At 42.1% G+C, this 14,175-nt stretch overlaps 2 protein-coding genes across 5 annotated transcripts in view; both read right to left on the bottom strand.

Annotated features, from left to right (window-relative positions):
• The window catches only part of LOC121648534 (protein unc-13 homolog B-like), a 181,405-nt gene extending 171,390 nt beyond the window's left edge, over positions 1–10,015 (bottom strand). The window contains exon 1 of the mRNA XM_041998727.1: positions 9,784–10,015. Within this exon, the coding sequence (XP_041854661.1) occupies positions 9,784–9,805 (22 nt within the window). The 5' untranslated portion in view covers positions 9,806–10,015. The remainder of the gene's footprint in view (positions 1–9,783) is intronic.
• A 942-nt stretch (positions 10,016–10,957) lies between these two features.
• On the bottom strand, positions 10,958–13,821 carry LOC121649251 (basic salivary proline-rich protein 2-like). 4 transcript variants are annotated; one of them, XM_041999922.1, is made up of 5 exons: positions 13,622–13,821; positions 13,451–13,503; positions 11,909–13,314; positions 11,600–11,875; positions 10,958–11,499 (listed from the first exon to the last, which is right to left on the bottom strand). In XM_041999922.1, exons 1-5 carry the CDS (start codon positions 13,636–13,638, stop codon positions 11,467–11,469), a joined length of 1,785 nt encoding a protein of 594 aa, XP_041855856.1. In that variant the 5' UTR covers positions 13,639–13,821; the 3' UTR covers positions 10,958–11,466. The 4 variants fall into 4 exon arrangements, with proteins under 4 accessions (XP_041855856.1, XP_041855857.1, XP_041855858.1 ...); XM_041999923.1 differs by having other exon boundaries at positions 11,600–12,469; positions 12,518–13,314; XM_041999924.1 differs by having other exon boundaries at positions 11,600–11,884; positions 11,951–13,314; positions 13,622–13,820.
• Between the last annotated feature and the right edge of the window lie 354 nt (positions 13,822–14,175).

Raw genomic sequence — 14,175 nt, 5'->3', positions numbered from 1 at the left:
TTGTTCCTTGAACATTTTATTCTGCTCAATTAAAAACTATAAAGCAGCAATATAATAGTTTTTCTTGTATGTTTAAGACTTATGCACAGGGAAAAACTCCCTGTGAATCAGCCATCTGTTGCCCTCAGACTTTACAGATGTGAATATGACATAATTATTCTCATGCAGTTCAGCTCTTGAGCAGCAGCTTTAATCCAGCGACTGCAGGAATCGTCACGTGAACATCGGTCTGTTGTTTTCCATAAGAGGTCTCTGGGGCTTCTCTTTGTGCAGCACTTAAATCCCAGTAAGCTTCATCAGGTTAAAGGTTTACTGCTCTTAATTCAGCCACATCTGAAGAAAAATGTTTCCACTTTCAAACTATCTCCCTTTGTAATTCATTGCTGGTACGATGCTGCAGGGTCTGGCAGATTTCAGCCCCGCTTAAAGCATTAGCTCTGAGAGATTATCCCACTGCTCTCCAGCAGCACGCATCCTCTCATACAATCACTCCAGCTGACACGTGTCTGATATCTGGCCTGCTTTCCTGCATCGCCATCGCTTGGGCCCACAGGGATGGTGACCTCTGCAAGCTCAAAAATGTGACACTGACCTTTGTATTACTTGTCCAGCTGTAAGACGCTGATTCTGACCGACACAGGGTGCCTGTAGCAATGTGCTGGCATTTGACTGGATATTGCGTGGCTCTTGTCACCTGATGAGATAAATGTAGTTTTCTGTTTCCTATGTGCTTGGACTCATTTATCTGCTGAAAATGAGGCTGTTTAAAGCCTTTCTACAGTCAGATAAAGATTCATAAGTGACAAAGTTTAGTTGATGTTGTAATAACTGGGACTGAAAGAGGGGAGAGCTAAGTTGAGGAGAAATCTGGGTTTTCTAATCTGGAACGAAAGTTGTGTTTGGCTATAAAATCATCGATGTACATCAATTCAGTTATAGTCTGAGTTCTCGGTCTTTTACCCCTTTTCCACCAAAGTGGTTCCAGGCTGGTTCAGGGTCAGGTGCTAGAGCCAGTTCTAAGTTAGTTCTAGCTAAAGGCCGGTTTGGATTTACACATTTGTCAGGGAGTCACTACAGTGGTTTTGACATGACAGCGTCACACAGTTCCTCCACATCCATGATGAGAATCTCCCGTTCCATCACATCACAAAGCTGCTCTACTGGACAGAGATCTGGTGACTGTGGAGGCCGTTGGAGTCCAGTGAACTCATTGTGGTCATAAAGGGATGGACATAGTCAGCAAAAATACTCAGGTAGGGTGTGGTGGTTAAACCAGGCCAGGCCCAAAATGGGCCAAGAAAATATCCCCCACACCATTACGCCACGAGCAGCCTGAAGCGTTGATCCAAGGTAGGATCCAGGTTTCATGATGTTTCCACCCGATTCTGACCCTACCATCTGAAGGTGGAGCTGAAATGGAGACTCATCAGACCAGCACTGTTTCTCCATCTTCTATTGTCCAGTGTTGGTGAGTGTGTGTGAATTGTAGCCTCAGTTTCCTGTTCTTAGCTGACAGGAGGCACCCGGTGTGTCTTCTGCTGCTGTAGCCCATCTGCTTCAAGGTTGGACGTGTTGTGTGTTCAGAGATGCTGTTCTGCAGACCTTGGTTGGAACCAGTGCTGATTGGACTTCCTGTTGTCTTTCTATCATCTCCAACCAGTCTGCCCATTCTCCTCTGACCTCTGACATCAACAAGACATTGTGGTCCAGACAACTGCTGCTCACTGGATATTTTCTCTTCTTCAGACCATCTCTGTAAACCCTATAGATGGTTGTGTGTGAAAATCCCAGTAAACACTCAAACTAACAACCATGGCACGTTCAAAGTCACTTAAATCTCCTTTCTTCCTCATTCTGATGCTCAGTTTAAACAAGTCGTCTTCACCATGTCTACATGACTAGATGCCCTGAATTGATTCCATGTGATTTGCTGGTTAATGATGTATTAATCAACGGTTACAGTACAAGTGCTTAAAATCTGCTGCATTTTCTTGTTTTTCTGCATTTTCTAGGCTATTAGCTCATTGTCCCACCCATTTACTTCTGCATCTGGATTTGAAGTCCACAGAGAACATGTAAGGAAATACAAAAACAAAAAAAGCATGTATTTGCAACCTTTAATCTTAACCAATCACACACACAACCAATCAAATCCAGTCTGTAAATGTCGACTGACTTTGAAGAAATAACAATGCTGCAACAATACTACAAAGCCAAATGATTACACATCATTTCCACCGTTCATGGATGACATTCCTCACGTCATTAGACTGAATCTCAGACTACAGCTGCTCTGGTGACTCTGGTTTGATCTTTAAACAGTGATGTGAAAGTGCTGCTTTAAAATAGCCTCTCAGTAGTGAATTAAAGACATTTTAAAGCCTTTGAAGCCACAAATCCATGCAGAGAGGTTATATATCAGCTTGCTCAGGAGACTCTGAAACCAGAGGGAGAACCCTGCTAGACTACTACACCGAACACCGGTCATCCATCCAGCCTTCCTGCTGCGTGGTTGGGTCAATGATCAAATCGTACCAGAGCAAAACAAAGTCAAGCATCATGGTTTTCTTCTTCTACTTGTGTTTAGATTAAGCAAATAATTCAGTACTTCAGCAATGAAAGCACAAAATACTGACACTACTTAGGAAACAGCTAAGATCCCAGTCAGCTGAGCATCTACAGGAATCATCGGATCAAGTCCAGTCCCTGGAGGACCCTCACAAAGGATCTGATCCCTCCGAGATCACCTGTCCATCCAAACTAGAGCTGCTCTGACAACAAGAGGGAGATCTGGACAGGTTTAAAGGAAGGAAACTAAAGAGTAACCAGAGTAAAAGAAAGCAATCAGGAACAGGTGCAGCACTTATTCTTTTCACAAGTTAACCACCAACCCACCCATCCTTCCTTCCTTTTCTCATCCGCTTATCCACCCATCATTCCCTCTCTCATTTATCATTCCCTCTCTCATTCCTTCACCCATCCATCATTCCCTCCATCATTCATCCATTCATTAATCTTTCCCTTTCTTATCCACCCATCCTTCCTTCCTTTTCTCACTCGCTTATCCAACCATCATTCCCTCTCTCATTCCTTCACCCATCCATCATTCCCTCCGTCATCCATCCATTCATTAATCCTTCCCTTTCTCATCCACCCACCCTTCCTTCCTTTTCTCATCCACCCATCATTCCCTCTCTCATTTATCATTTCCTCTATCATCCATCCATTCATTAATTCTTCCCTGTCTTGTCCACTCACTCTTCCTTCTTTTTCTCATCCATCCATTCATCCATCCATCATCCATTCTTTCCTCTCATATGTTCAGCCATCCATTCTTCCCTCCATCATTCATCCATTCATTCATTCTTCCCTTTCTCATCCACCCACCCTTCCTTCCTTTTCTCATCCACCCATCATTCCCTCTCTCATTCATCATTTCCTCCATCATCCATCCATTCATTGATCCTTCCCTGTCTTGTCCACTCACTCTTCCTTCTTTTTCTCATCCATTCATCCATCCATCATCCATTCTTGCCTCTCATATGTTCAGCCATCCATCCTTCTTTCTCTCATCCATCCAATGATTATTTTTCCAGGTACCATCTTGGGTGGGGGGTGGGGGTGGTGGGGTCCAGTCACCCCCACCCTGAGTCTTCTCCTCTTAGTCTTGAATCATGAGACACCTTAGATGAACCAACCAGAGAAATTCCAAATCTATCCAGAACCTGGTCTACACTTCCATCCATAAACCAGTAAACCCAGCGTGTTGTGGTGAGCTCCTTACTGGTGAATCACCTGCAGCGGTCCTGACTCGCTCAGCAGGCAGACTAGAGCAGTGTCATTACAAGAGGCCAGACTGTGGGTCTATTTTTAGCTCAAGTCCTCCGACTCACGGAGGGCTTGAGTACGTGCAGGTTGGGAACCTGGTGGCCATGAAATTAACTCTCTTTTACTTCCATTAGATGACGGCCCCTGCAGACCTCACCAAGCCGAACTACTGAATCTACAGCACGTTTACTCTCCATACTGCTGCCAGCTGTCCGGCTCTATGCTTCCAGGGAATTTCTGCAAACAGGTCAACTCCTGCAAAGAAAATAACCCAATCAAAACAAATAAAATAAGGACAAATAACAAGTTTTTTTGTATTTTATTCTTATTTGTTTTAATCGTGATGTTTTAAGTCTATCTTCTTACCTGCTTTGGGACCACAAGTGAAAATGAGCATTCTTTGTTATAATCCGGCAAGTTTACATCATGCTTTCTTTTTTTTTTTTGGTACTAATGTTTATGAACCTCCACTGTCCCAATTAAATAAACAAATAAAATAAAACATACTGTTGGCTGCACAATTAGCCCTTGTGCTGAGACCCTCTCACAGCTAATGCTAACACTGATTATCTCATTACAGTGACACGTTTAGTGGCAGGCAGAAATGAACAGTCGGCTGGGATCTGAGTAACTTTCACACACTCCTGGTATTTTGTGACTTGGCAACATAGTCATTGATGTGCAAGGTAAACAAAGGCTAGCCAGCTAACAGGTTTATAAACACACAAAGCATCAGTGCAGACCATGAACAGAGCTGCAAAAAGGGCCGACTTTATAATATGATATAGGATGCTTCCCCCCCCCAGCTGTATCCTTGCACCGCCACGATAATGAGCCAATTAAACAAAGATGTATGAAGAAGTCCAGGAGTGATCTGCCAAGAGGTGGTCCCGGACTGGGATTTCATAGATAATGACAAGACCCCATGCACACAGACATCTCACTTTCAAACATTGTGTCCAATACAAATACACGGATGTAACTGGTTTTGACGTCACGCAATCCAGAACTAAGCCCCATTCGATCAGTGGTTTAGGATGCAAATTACTGTAGAATAAAACAGCTTCAAACTGAGACCTTCTGCATCTGCATTGAGCTGGAATTCCCACTAAAACACAGACGTACAAAATGCCAGCACCAGTGACATGAACATGAAGAAGTGAAATGTGATACTGATGAAGAGCATCTGGATCCGGACATCTGCGTGTAATCCCAATTTACAATATCAGCTGTTTTCTTGATTTGAAGGCAACACAGGCCAAATTTATTTGTATAACAAGACAATTCAAAGTGCTTTACATTAAAAGCATTGCAGCGGGTGCACAGGAAGCATTAAAAAGAGCATAAAAAACATGCAAAAGGTTTTTTTTTTTGTATGTTTGTTTCTTTGTTTATTTAAGTGAGACAGTGCAGGTTAATGAACATGAGTGCCAAAAAACGTGAGGTAAACATGCTAGATTATAGCAAAGAATGCTAAAGCAATTAAAATATTATTAACATATCACATATAACAAAATTTATAATTAAATAACTACGTTAAAAAACTAATTTAATTTAATTTAATTTAATTTAATTTAATTTAATTTAATTTAATTTCTGTATTATGACCAGAATATATGAGTGTAATGGTACATCAGGAGAAAAACAACTATACATGGTTAAATAACACACCTGATCTTAAAGATTGTAAGTACCCAGCATTACTGGTAAATAGTAAATAAATAAAATATGGTTACATTGTACAACCACTGTAATTTATTGGAAATACAAACCCTAAATTAATTTCTTTGCCTAAACTATTAGTAACCAGGTAACACGGATTAACAACTTTATGTTACAAATATGGGCAATTTGACACTAATAGGAAATAGAAAAGCTGCTGGGAGAGTTTATCCAGTCAGCTTAATCAATAGTTTACTCCGGTTTATGGCAGAGGAATTTCCTGCAGACAACAGTGACAAACAGTAAGTACAAAGACATCAAGGAAACATCTTTAGCATAAAAGGAAAGTAATGAGAAGAAGGAAGTGAAGTCCACTGTCCCACGTGAATCACAGCCCAACACACACACACACACACACACGCACACACACACACATATATACACAAGCATGAAAATACAGAAGACAGCAAAAGCAGCAGATGGCCTGGGGATTATTCCTCCTCTGTCCCCACCTCCCTCTTCCCATACGGGCCGCAGAAGCTTTGCTAGTGTCCTGTCATTCCAGCACAGTGTGGCGATGTGTTCACTGACCTGCTCTGTCCTCACCCACCGTCCTTACCTATGGCATTTGGTGGCCTACATAATGGTTCTACTTATCACCTTCATGAATCCACAAATTTCTTCTTTGTCAAAAACCATCATAATCATCCAGGTTTTGTATTAACCTGCAGAAGCAACGCAGGCAGAACCGAGTACCAAGACCTCAACATAAACAGTCCACCTGCATGCATTTATCTTGTCTTATTGCAGGACAATTTCCTCTAATGCAGCCTTACTCAGCAACCAGCATATGATGCAATACAATACTGTATGCATTTATTCATCTGCTAATTGCTTAAGTGTGGGGAGAGCTGTCAGAGACAGCGTCCTCCCATCGTCTGCTTTTCGGTCTGCAGTCTTTTGTTTTCATTTGTCAGCCTCCATGCAGGTTTTGAGGCCTTTTGACGCAACAAGGAATGAGGAAAACGGCATTTAAACATATCACAGCTTGACAGGAAACCAGAATGTCACTCTACTGGTGTGTCTGCATTCCCCTACAATAAAGGGGCTTCCTTTATCAGGGACAAATCACTGTCATCCAGAAAGAATGATAATCTTTGCATCGGATAGTTTGTATGGACTGTAGGTGACAGGTTAATCTGCTTGTCTACTTGTTAGCAGGATTAAGGCAAAAACTTTTTTTCCCAGGTTGCTGGTGAGATCATCTCTGCAGACTTTTGGGTGCCATTTCTTTTATTGCAAGTCAACCAAATCAAACTTCATTTTTATCTTTTTTTCTAAACTGAATCTAGTAACACGGATACAAAACTTTTCAAAATGTGCATGGGACATTTAAAAGCATGTTTCAAGTCAACCCAGTCCCCTGTTGCCCATAAAGAAACTTTATCTTAAAGAAACGTTTGGTTATCCAGGGACATTAATAAAATATGTATTCAAATAAAAAAATTATGGATTTCTTCTTGTAAAATATATTTAAAACACAGATGGGGTATGGAGTCACACAACAATGAAAAAAGAAAGTATTTTATTTCTTATATTTTATGGTAAAGTATAACGTTTGAGAGCCAGAACAGGTAGTAAAAGCTATTTTTTCAGTGTTTTGGGTAGTTTTTATTCATCTGTTCAATTCTATATATTTTATTTGCAATCTGATTAATGTAATCAGACACTTTGATAAACAAGAAAATATAATTTGCAGGTCATTTTAATTTATACACATTATCTTTTACTTGAGGACAGAAATGGTGGAATAGCTTATTTGCAATCTGACATGCAAACCCCTCTGGAATATTTCTGGAAAAGGTCATGTGTGTGGAAAGTTGAATCATGGAAAAAAGAATAAGCCTAACTCCAGATCTGGATCATTTTGCTTTAAGCCGTAACGGGACGTGTGCTCCATTAGCATTAGCATGAGCATCAGAATGACGAAGAAAGGAGACTTTGAACGTGGCGTGGTTGTTAGTATGAGTATTTATTTTATTTTCACATTCAACCATCTCTAGGGTTTACAGAGATGGTCTGAAGAAGAGAAAATATCCAGTGAGCAGCAGTTGTCTGGACCACAATGTCATGTTGATGTCAGAGGTCAGAGGAGAATGGGCAGACTGGTTGGAGATGATAGAAAGACAACAGGAAGTAAAATCAGCACTGGTTCCAACCAAGGTCTGCAGAACAGCATCTCTGAACACACAACACGTCCAACCTTGAAGCAGATGGGCTACAGCAGCAGAAGACACACCGGGTGCCTCCTGTCAGCTAAGAACAGGAAACACTTCAACTACAGCTTCATCAGTAGCTGCGTTTCCATTACATATTTTCACAAAATAAAAGCAAAATTTCTAAATTTCATTTATTGCAATATTTAGGTTATGCGCAGTTCTAGGGGTAATGGAAAAGCAACTAGTATCTTCCAGACATTATGTCCATAATCTAGAAGTTACAGCTCATTCAGCTGAAAATACAAACCCTAAAATAAAGCTTGAAGACAGTCTGGAGCTTGGTGATTCCCTGCAGATTCATCTGTAAAACAATGTTTTTAAGTGAACATGAACCACACTCTACAGATATAATTCCACTTCTCTGAGACCAGCTGTGCTTCTCTCCCTCCATCACCTCTAACCTGGTTCCATCTCATCACGGTGTGACAGAAATCTGCTACTGGTCCTGGCTTCCAGCCCTCAGGCAGCCCAAAAAGATGAGAAACGATCAGTGAGAAACAATACGCCGCGGGCTGAGAGTCAGAGATAGCCAAACAACAGTCTGAAAGCGTGAAAATCAATCAGGGTGTTGGTGAAAGAATTAGCTTGAACTGGCCAGGAACCAGAATGTTAAACTGGTGTCAGTGTGGGACACTGAACTCCGTTTTCTCCGCCTGGTTTTCAGCCACTTGTTTCTTATTATTTGCGCAGTGCAACCACAATCTCCCACTCCACGTCGCCAATCAGCTTCACTTGAACAGCCACAGATCATTGTCTTGCTTCAGGGCACCTCAGCAGCGAGCGTGGCAGGAGAAAGCTATATGTCATCCAATTTCACTTCACTCAGGCCAGCAAGCCAGAAGCTCTTATTGGAAGAAGAAAAGCAGGAGCTCTGATAGCTCATAGAGGCCGATGTCTGCAGCCAAATTCAACACATAGACAAAACTTTTACTGTTAAGATTAACAAAAGTATGTGATTATAAGAACCACTGATGCTAATAATTACTATTAATTACTACTTACTAATAAATTCAGGGTTCTTTCATCAGCTTTATACAACTGAAGGATTTTAACATTCAGTTTTGGACCCCATCAACTCACAGACTCAAATCTCTCGTCCTGAATGAGACTTTTTATTGGTTTAAACAAAAACTAGCATCTGTTTATACACATAACCTAAAACTTTAGTTTATTCAAAACCAAGAACAGGTAAATATCAATTTCAGATCCTGTGCTCTTTTTTTCTTTGTTTGCTTGTTTTTTACCTAAACACTTCTTTAATCCTCCACTTTTTTTAGTTTCTTCTACATTTTTTAAGAGCACACTGCAAGTATGCCAAGTTTTCACATGATGGCTCTTTGGAAGTCTCAGAAATCCTATTTTATGTTTAATGAACTGCTTCATCTGTGGCATTTTTGGTCAATTCAACAAAATTAAGAATTACAAAATAAAAAGGAGCACCCCTTAAAAGAATTTTAAATGATTTCTCAATATAATAATAATATCTAGGACAATTTGTGGCCTAAAAACTTAAAAAAAAAACAAAGTGGGGAAAAAGCAGCAAATGTCCAAAGAAAAATACCTTCAGAAAACCTAAATAACTGTTTGCAAGCAAGTCTGGCTGTATTTAAAAGAAATATAAAGAAATGAAGGGTGGTTCAATCATTTTTAACGTGACTCTAAATTTCTGTTTTATTTAATGCCACCATAAAACCTGCTTTTACCTCATGTGCAGAAATTCACTTCCAAAAGCATCTGTACAACCATCTCACCCCACTCAGGCAACAAAAAGTTTAATATTATGACTTATCCTAAATTAAGACACACCATATGTCATTAAGATAACACAGCTTTACACTCTCTGTCTAAAGCCTTTTTTATATTAGACTATAAATCTGTACAAAAGAAACTTGAAATTCTCCCAGGAAACATTAATAAAGCCGAATAAATCTCTCTGATGAAGCTTTTTTCTATGATTTCTGCAATAACTACATATTTAAAGAGCGTAAACTGTGGTTATAATGTGAAAGCATACCTCTGACGCACAGCAGGGACATCGCAGCGGGATTTTGTGCAACAGTTCCTCCGAAGCCGACCAGCCTTCAGTGAGTTTGCAGCCCAGTTAGTTGCCTGTTGCACAGCAGTCATTTATCCTGCTGCCCCTAAACGTCCTTTACTTCCGCTCCATCACTCAGAGAAGTTCAAGAAAAACAAGAAATGGACAAATGTGCGCCAGGTGGGCCATCCAAAGTGTCCTGAGGGTTTCAGAGACCGAATGCGTGCCGGCTGAAATCCGGTAGAGCGAGGCGGCTCTTGTGTTGCGTTCAAGGACTAGAGTTAAGGTAGGAATTTTCAGAGTTACAAATGCAGAAAAATTAGAGTTGCCGAATAAAAGTAGATTTATTGAATAAGTGTAATATCTTAGCACCACATTTCTCCAATTATTCCAGTTTTGGGGATTATATTTTGATAAGAAAAAAGTTTTTGGTGCCACAGTTGTATATCCATGGGAACAAACCACTACTGTTAAAATTTATCCATGTTTCACTGTCTACATTTTTATTTTCATCGGTCCTGCCGTTTAACAATCTGAATACTTCCTCTAATGTTTAGTCATCATGCTGAACTTAGCTTACAGGCTTCCAATCTGAAAATGACTTGCCCAAAATAGAGAGTAGGCCCTCTTCTCAAACACAAAAGGCTAAAATGTTCACATCTTGGCCTCCAAAGGGAAGCTAAGACATGAGATTACAACACAAGCCAGACTCAAGGTGTCAAAGTAAAATTGGCAGTAACAACTTTAATTTTTATTTTCATTTACTCAGTAAAAAAAACATCTTTGAATCATAGTTTAGCAGCCCAAATCATCTAGAAATGACTAAAAAGTAATGATGAGTAACTGTGTGAAAGAAGTCGCTGAGATAAGTGAACCTGGGCAGTTTTACAAAATGTTTCAGCACATATGCAAAAAACACCAAATCTGCTGGACAGGAAAGCCAATTTACTACACAGTTATCACAAAAATACTCATGCACATGGAGTTGTCATGATGGTGAGGTTATGTATGAATTATTTAAACTAGCTAAAGAAATTTACTTTTTTTTTTTTTTTTTAAAGATTTAATGGTAGTGTCAAAGACACAAGTTCTGCTCTGTTGTGTTAAAACAATATCAGTAAACAAGTCCTACAAAAACCACTAGATTTCTAGTCTCATGGTGACCCGAGTGTTTAGTATGCCTGTTGGCATTTGGGTTGGACCATGTTTAATCATAACATAAGTCCACCAAACAGCAACCACATACAATCAATAATGAAAAGGCTGCACAATAAACCCAAGGCTAACTTTACACTCCGGTGTTACCTGCCCCAGGTGTTTCCCCAAAATACTTTATGTGCAAATGTATGTAATGCCATGCAGCCAACAGGCAGCTTACAGTGCATTTAGAGAATTGATCTAATTTGTTTGAAAGGTGCAAATATGGCCATATTTTGCTCAGAAAGCACAACATCCATGACTTACCAGTATACTTCAAGCTAGATTTAATGTCAGGCACAACTGAAATTCTCTTTAAAAGGTATATGAAGTGACAATAGTCGTATTTTTTTTTTACTGGTCTTTAATTTTTTAAATGGAAGCCAAAAGGGAAAAACTGTCAAAATAAATAAAATAAGACTTCTTCCATCAGTCTTTTCTTCTGTTCTTCATTTAGTAAATCCTTTACCTCCACGGCTGCAAATGGTCAAGATCTCTCTAGAAATATATATATAGATAAGAGGGAAAATTTTACATTTTTGGAAAACAAGACTCAATTCAGGCGTAAAATTTATAATTTGGAGAGATCTCAACTCACTTTGTTAAATTCTGGAAATCCCCTTTTAGTCTTGGCAGCAGAACCTGAGTCAAACTCATCATTGGAGAGGTAGCTGTGAGCCCCAAGTTGAGGATTATGCTGAAATGGTGGTTGACGGGGCTGCTGGTAGCCGGGAGCCTGCGCCTGGGGCTTCTGCTGGTAGCCGGGAGCCTGCGCCTGGGGCTTCTGCTGGTAGCCGGGAGCCGGCGCCTGGGGTTTCTGCTGGTAGCCGGGAGCCTGCGCCTGGGGCTTCTGCTGGTAGCCGGGAGCCGGCGCCTGGGGTTTCTGCTGGTAGCCAGGAGCCGGCGCCTGGGGCTTCTGCTGGTAGCCGGGAGCCTGCGCCTGGGGCTCCTGCTGGTAACTTTGCAGGTCAGTCTGTGGCTTCTGTTTGCTGGGTACCTGGGGCAGAGGCCCCTGCTGGTAGTCAGGTTCCCAGGGTTCAGGTCTTTGGGACAGAGGACTGGGGCTTGACCCCTGGGTCTGAGATTTGTCCTGGTAGCCTGGTGCCTCTTTATAACTGGGGCCCTGCAGCAGCAGTCTTGGTTGGTTGTGAGGCACATGGGTCTGAGGCTTCTCTTGTTGCCAGTGTCTCAGAGGCTGACGCTTTTCTGGAGTATTTGGAGATAGAGGCTGCGGATTTGGCAGGTAGCCTGGCCCCTGGGGAGGAGACCTCTGGGCCTGTGGATTCCGCTGGTAGCTGGACCCTTGGGGAGGGGGCCTCTGGGCCTGTGGATTCTGCTGGTAGCTGGTCCCCTGGGGAGTGGGCCTCTTGACCTGTGGATTCTGCTGGTAGGTGGACCCCTGGGGAGGGGGCTTCTGAGCCTGTGGATTCTGCTGGTAGCTGGTCCCCTGGGGAGGGGGCCTCTGGGCCTGTGAATTCTGCTGGTAGCTGGTCCCCTGGGGAGTGGGCCTCTGGACCTGTAGATTCTGCTGGTAGGTGGACCCTTGGGGAGGGGGCCTCTGGACCTGTGGATTCTGCTGATAGGTGGACCCTTGGGGAGGGGGCCTCTGGACCTGTGGATTCTGCTGATAGGTGGACCCTTGGGGAGGAGGCCTCTGGGCCTGTAGATTCTGCTGATAGGTGGACCCTTGGGGAGGGGGCCTCTGGGCCTGTAGATTCTGCTGATAGGTGGACCCTTGGGGAGGGGGCCTCTGGGCCTGTAGATTCTGCTGGTAGGTGGACCCTTGGGGAGAAGACCTCTGGACCTGCGGATTGTGCTGGTAGACAGATCTCTGGGGATGATGCCTCTGGGTCTGTTGATTCTCCTGATAGCCAGACCTCCGGAGCTGAGGATTTTGTTCATAGCTGGGCGCCTTTCGCTGAGGCCTCCGCTGGTTGCTAGAACCACGGGGCTGAAAACTCTGCTGGTGGCGAGATCCCTGGGGCTGAGACTTGAGGTGGTGGCTGGATGCCTGGGATTCAGGCCTCTGCTGGTAGTTGGGTGTGGTTGGCTCAAGATTCTGCTTATTGCTGAGTGGAGGGAGCTGAGGTTTGGGCTGGTTGCTGTGGATCTGAGGGTAAACTTTATACTTGGACTGGTTCTGAGATGCTTGGGTCTTTGAATTGAGAAAATGCATCTGGTGATAATTGGATGGGTGAATATCAACCTGGTGCTGGAAAGCTGGAGCTTGATGCTGTGACATGGGTTGGTAGGCCAGAACCTGGGGCTCATCTTTCCTGTCCCAACTGCCAGATCCAAGTCTATAATGGGAAGCTGTCAAGTAATAACATTGTTGGGTTATATGTCTTTCTACACGCACTTTAAAAGCTCAAAAAGCAAATTGTGCTTGGTGAGAACCTGAAAAAAATCAAAAGTGCAATATTGATGTAATTTCAACCTGCAGTCTTACATTTAATGCTTGCACGAAGCCCTCCAGTGAATAGCAGCCATAGTAGCATCACACTAGATTAGAAATAAGTAACGTTTAAACAAAAGTATGAGCAAGTTCTGACAGTCTTTCGATTGTATACTATTGAGCAGAGAGAAAAATCTCTAAAAACAACAACAAATGAAAGGTTACCAGTGGATATGTCCCATGGCTTCAATCAAAAACAAAAGCACAAAGTGGAAAATCTATGAGACTTAACGTAACACAACCAGTTTCTATCTATCTTTCTACGTTCCACAGCAGTGTGAAGCCTGCAATGCATTTAACTGAATGTATAGCAGCCAATCATAGATCTCGCTTCCTAAAAGCTTGACTGAAAACAGGTGGAACCAAAATGGGCGGGGCTCATCTTCATACACAGGTGTTCAAGCAACCTGAACCTCCATCCACTCCCTTTATAGCAACTCCCTTTACTTTAAAGACATACTCCATTCAGGTGGAGCAAGTGGAATCATTCTGGTCTCTGCATACAATAGTAAAGACAATTACAGATAAACTTTGAGTGGATTACTTCTTTGAAATGATTGAGCAATACAACAGATGCAGTAGAGCCAACCCATCTGACTCTATGTACAGAACTTCAACTCTTGTTACATAAACTTCTCTTTTTTTCTCCTTTGGAAACAGAAACAAACATTATATAAGCCATCATACCATCAGGGCTGGATTATGGGAATATTCTGAAT

The sequence above is a fragment of the Melanotaenia boesemani genome, chromosome 11 (assembly GCF_017639745.1).
Source record: "Melanotaenia boesemani isolate fMelBoe1 chromosome 11, fMelBoe1.pri, whole genome shotgun sequence".
NCBI classification, from domain to species: Eukaryota; Metazoa; Chordata; class Actinopteri; order Atheriniformes; family Melanotaeniidae; genus Melanotaenia; species Melanotaenia boesemani.
The sequence above is the reverse complement of the archived record's forward strand: the minus strand, read 5'-3'. Positions and strand labels throughout refer to the sequence as shown.

What these genes read in the sequence shown, in the direction of transcription:
- LOC121649251 (XM_041999921.1), bottom strand. An exon ending in GCTTCGTGCAAGCATTAAAT is followed by an intron (nt 13,315 to 13,450) that starts GTAAGACTGCAG and finishes ATTACTTGACAG; the next exon opens with CTTCCCATTATAGACTTGGA. An exon ending in GATTTCCAGAATTTAACAAA is followed by an intron (nt 11,500 to 11,599) that starts GTGAGTTGAGAT and finishes ATATATTTCTAG; the next exon opens with AGAGATCTTGACCATTTGCA.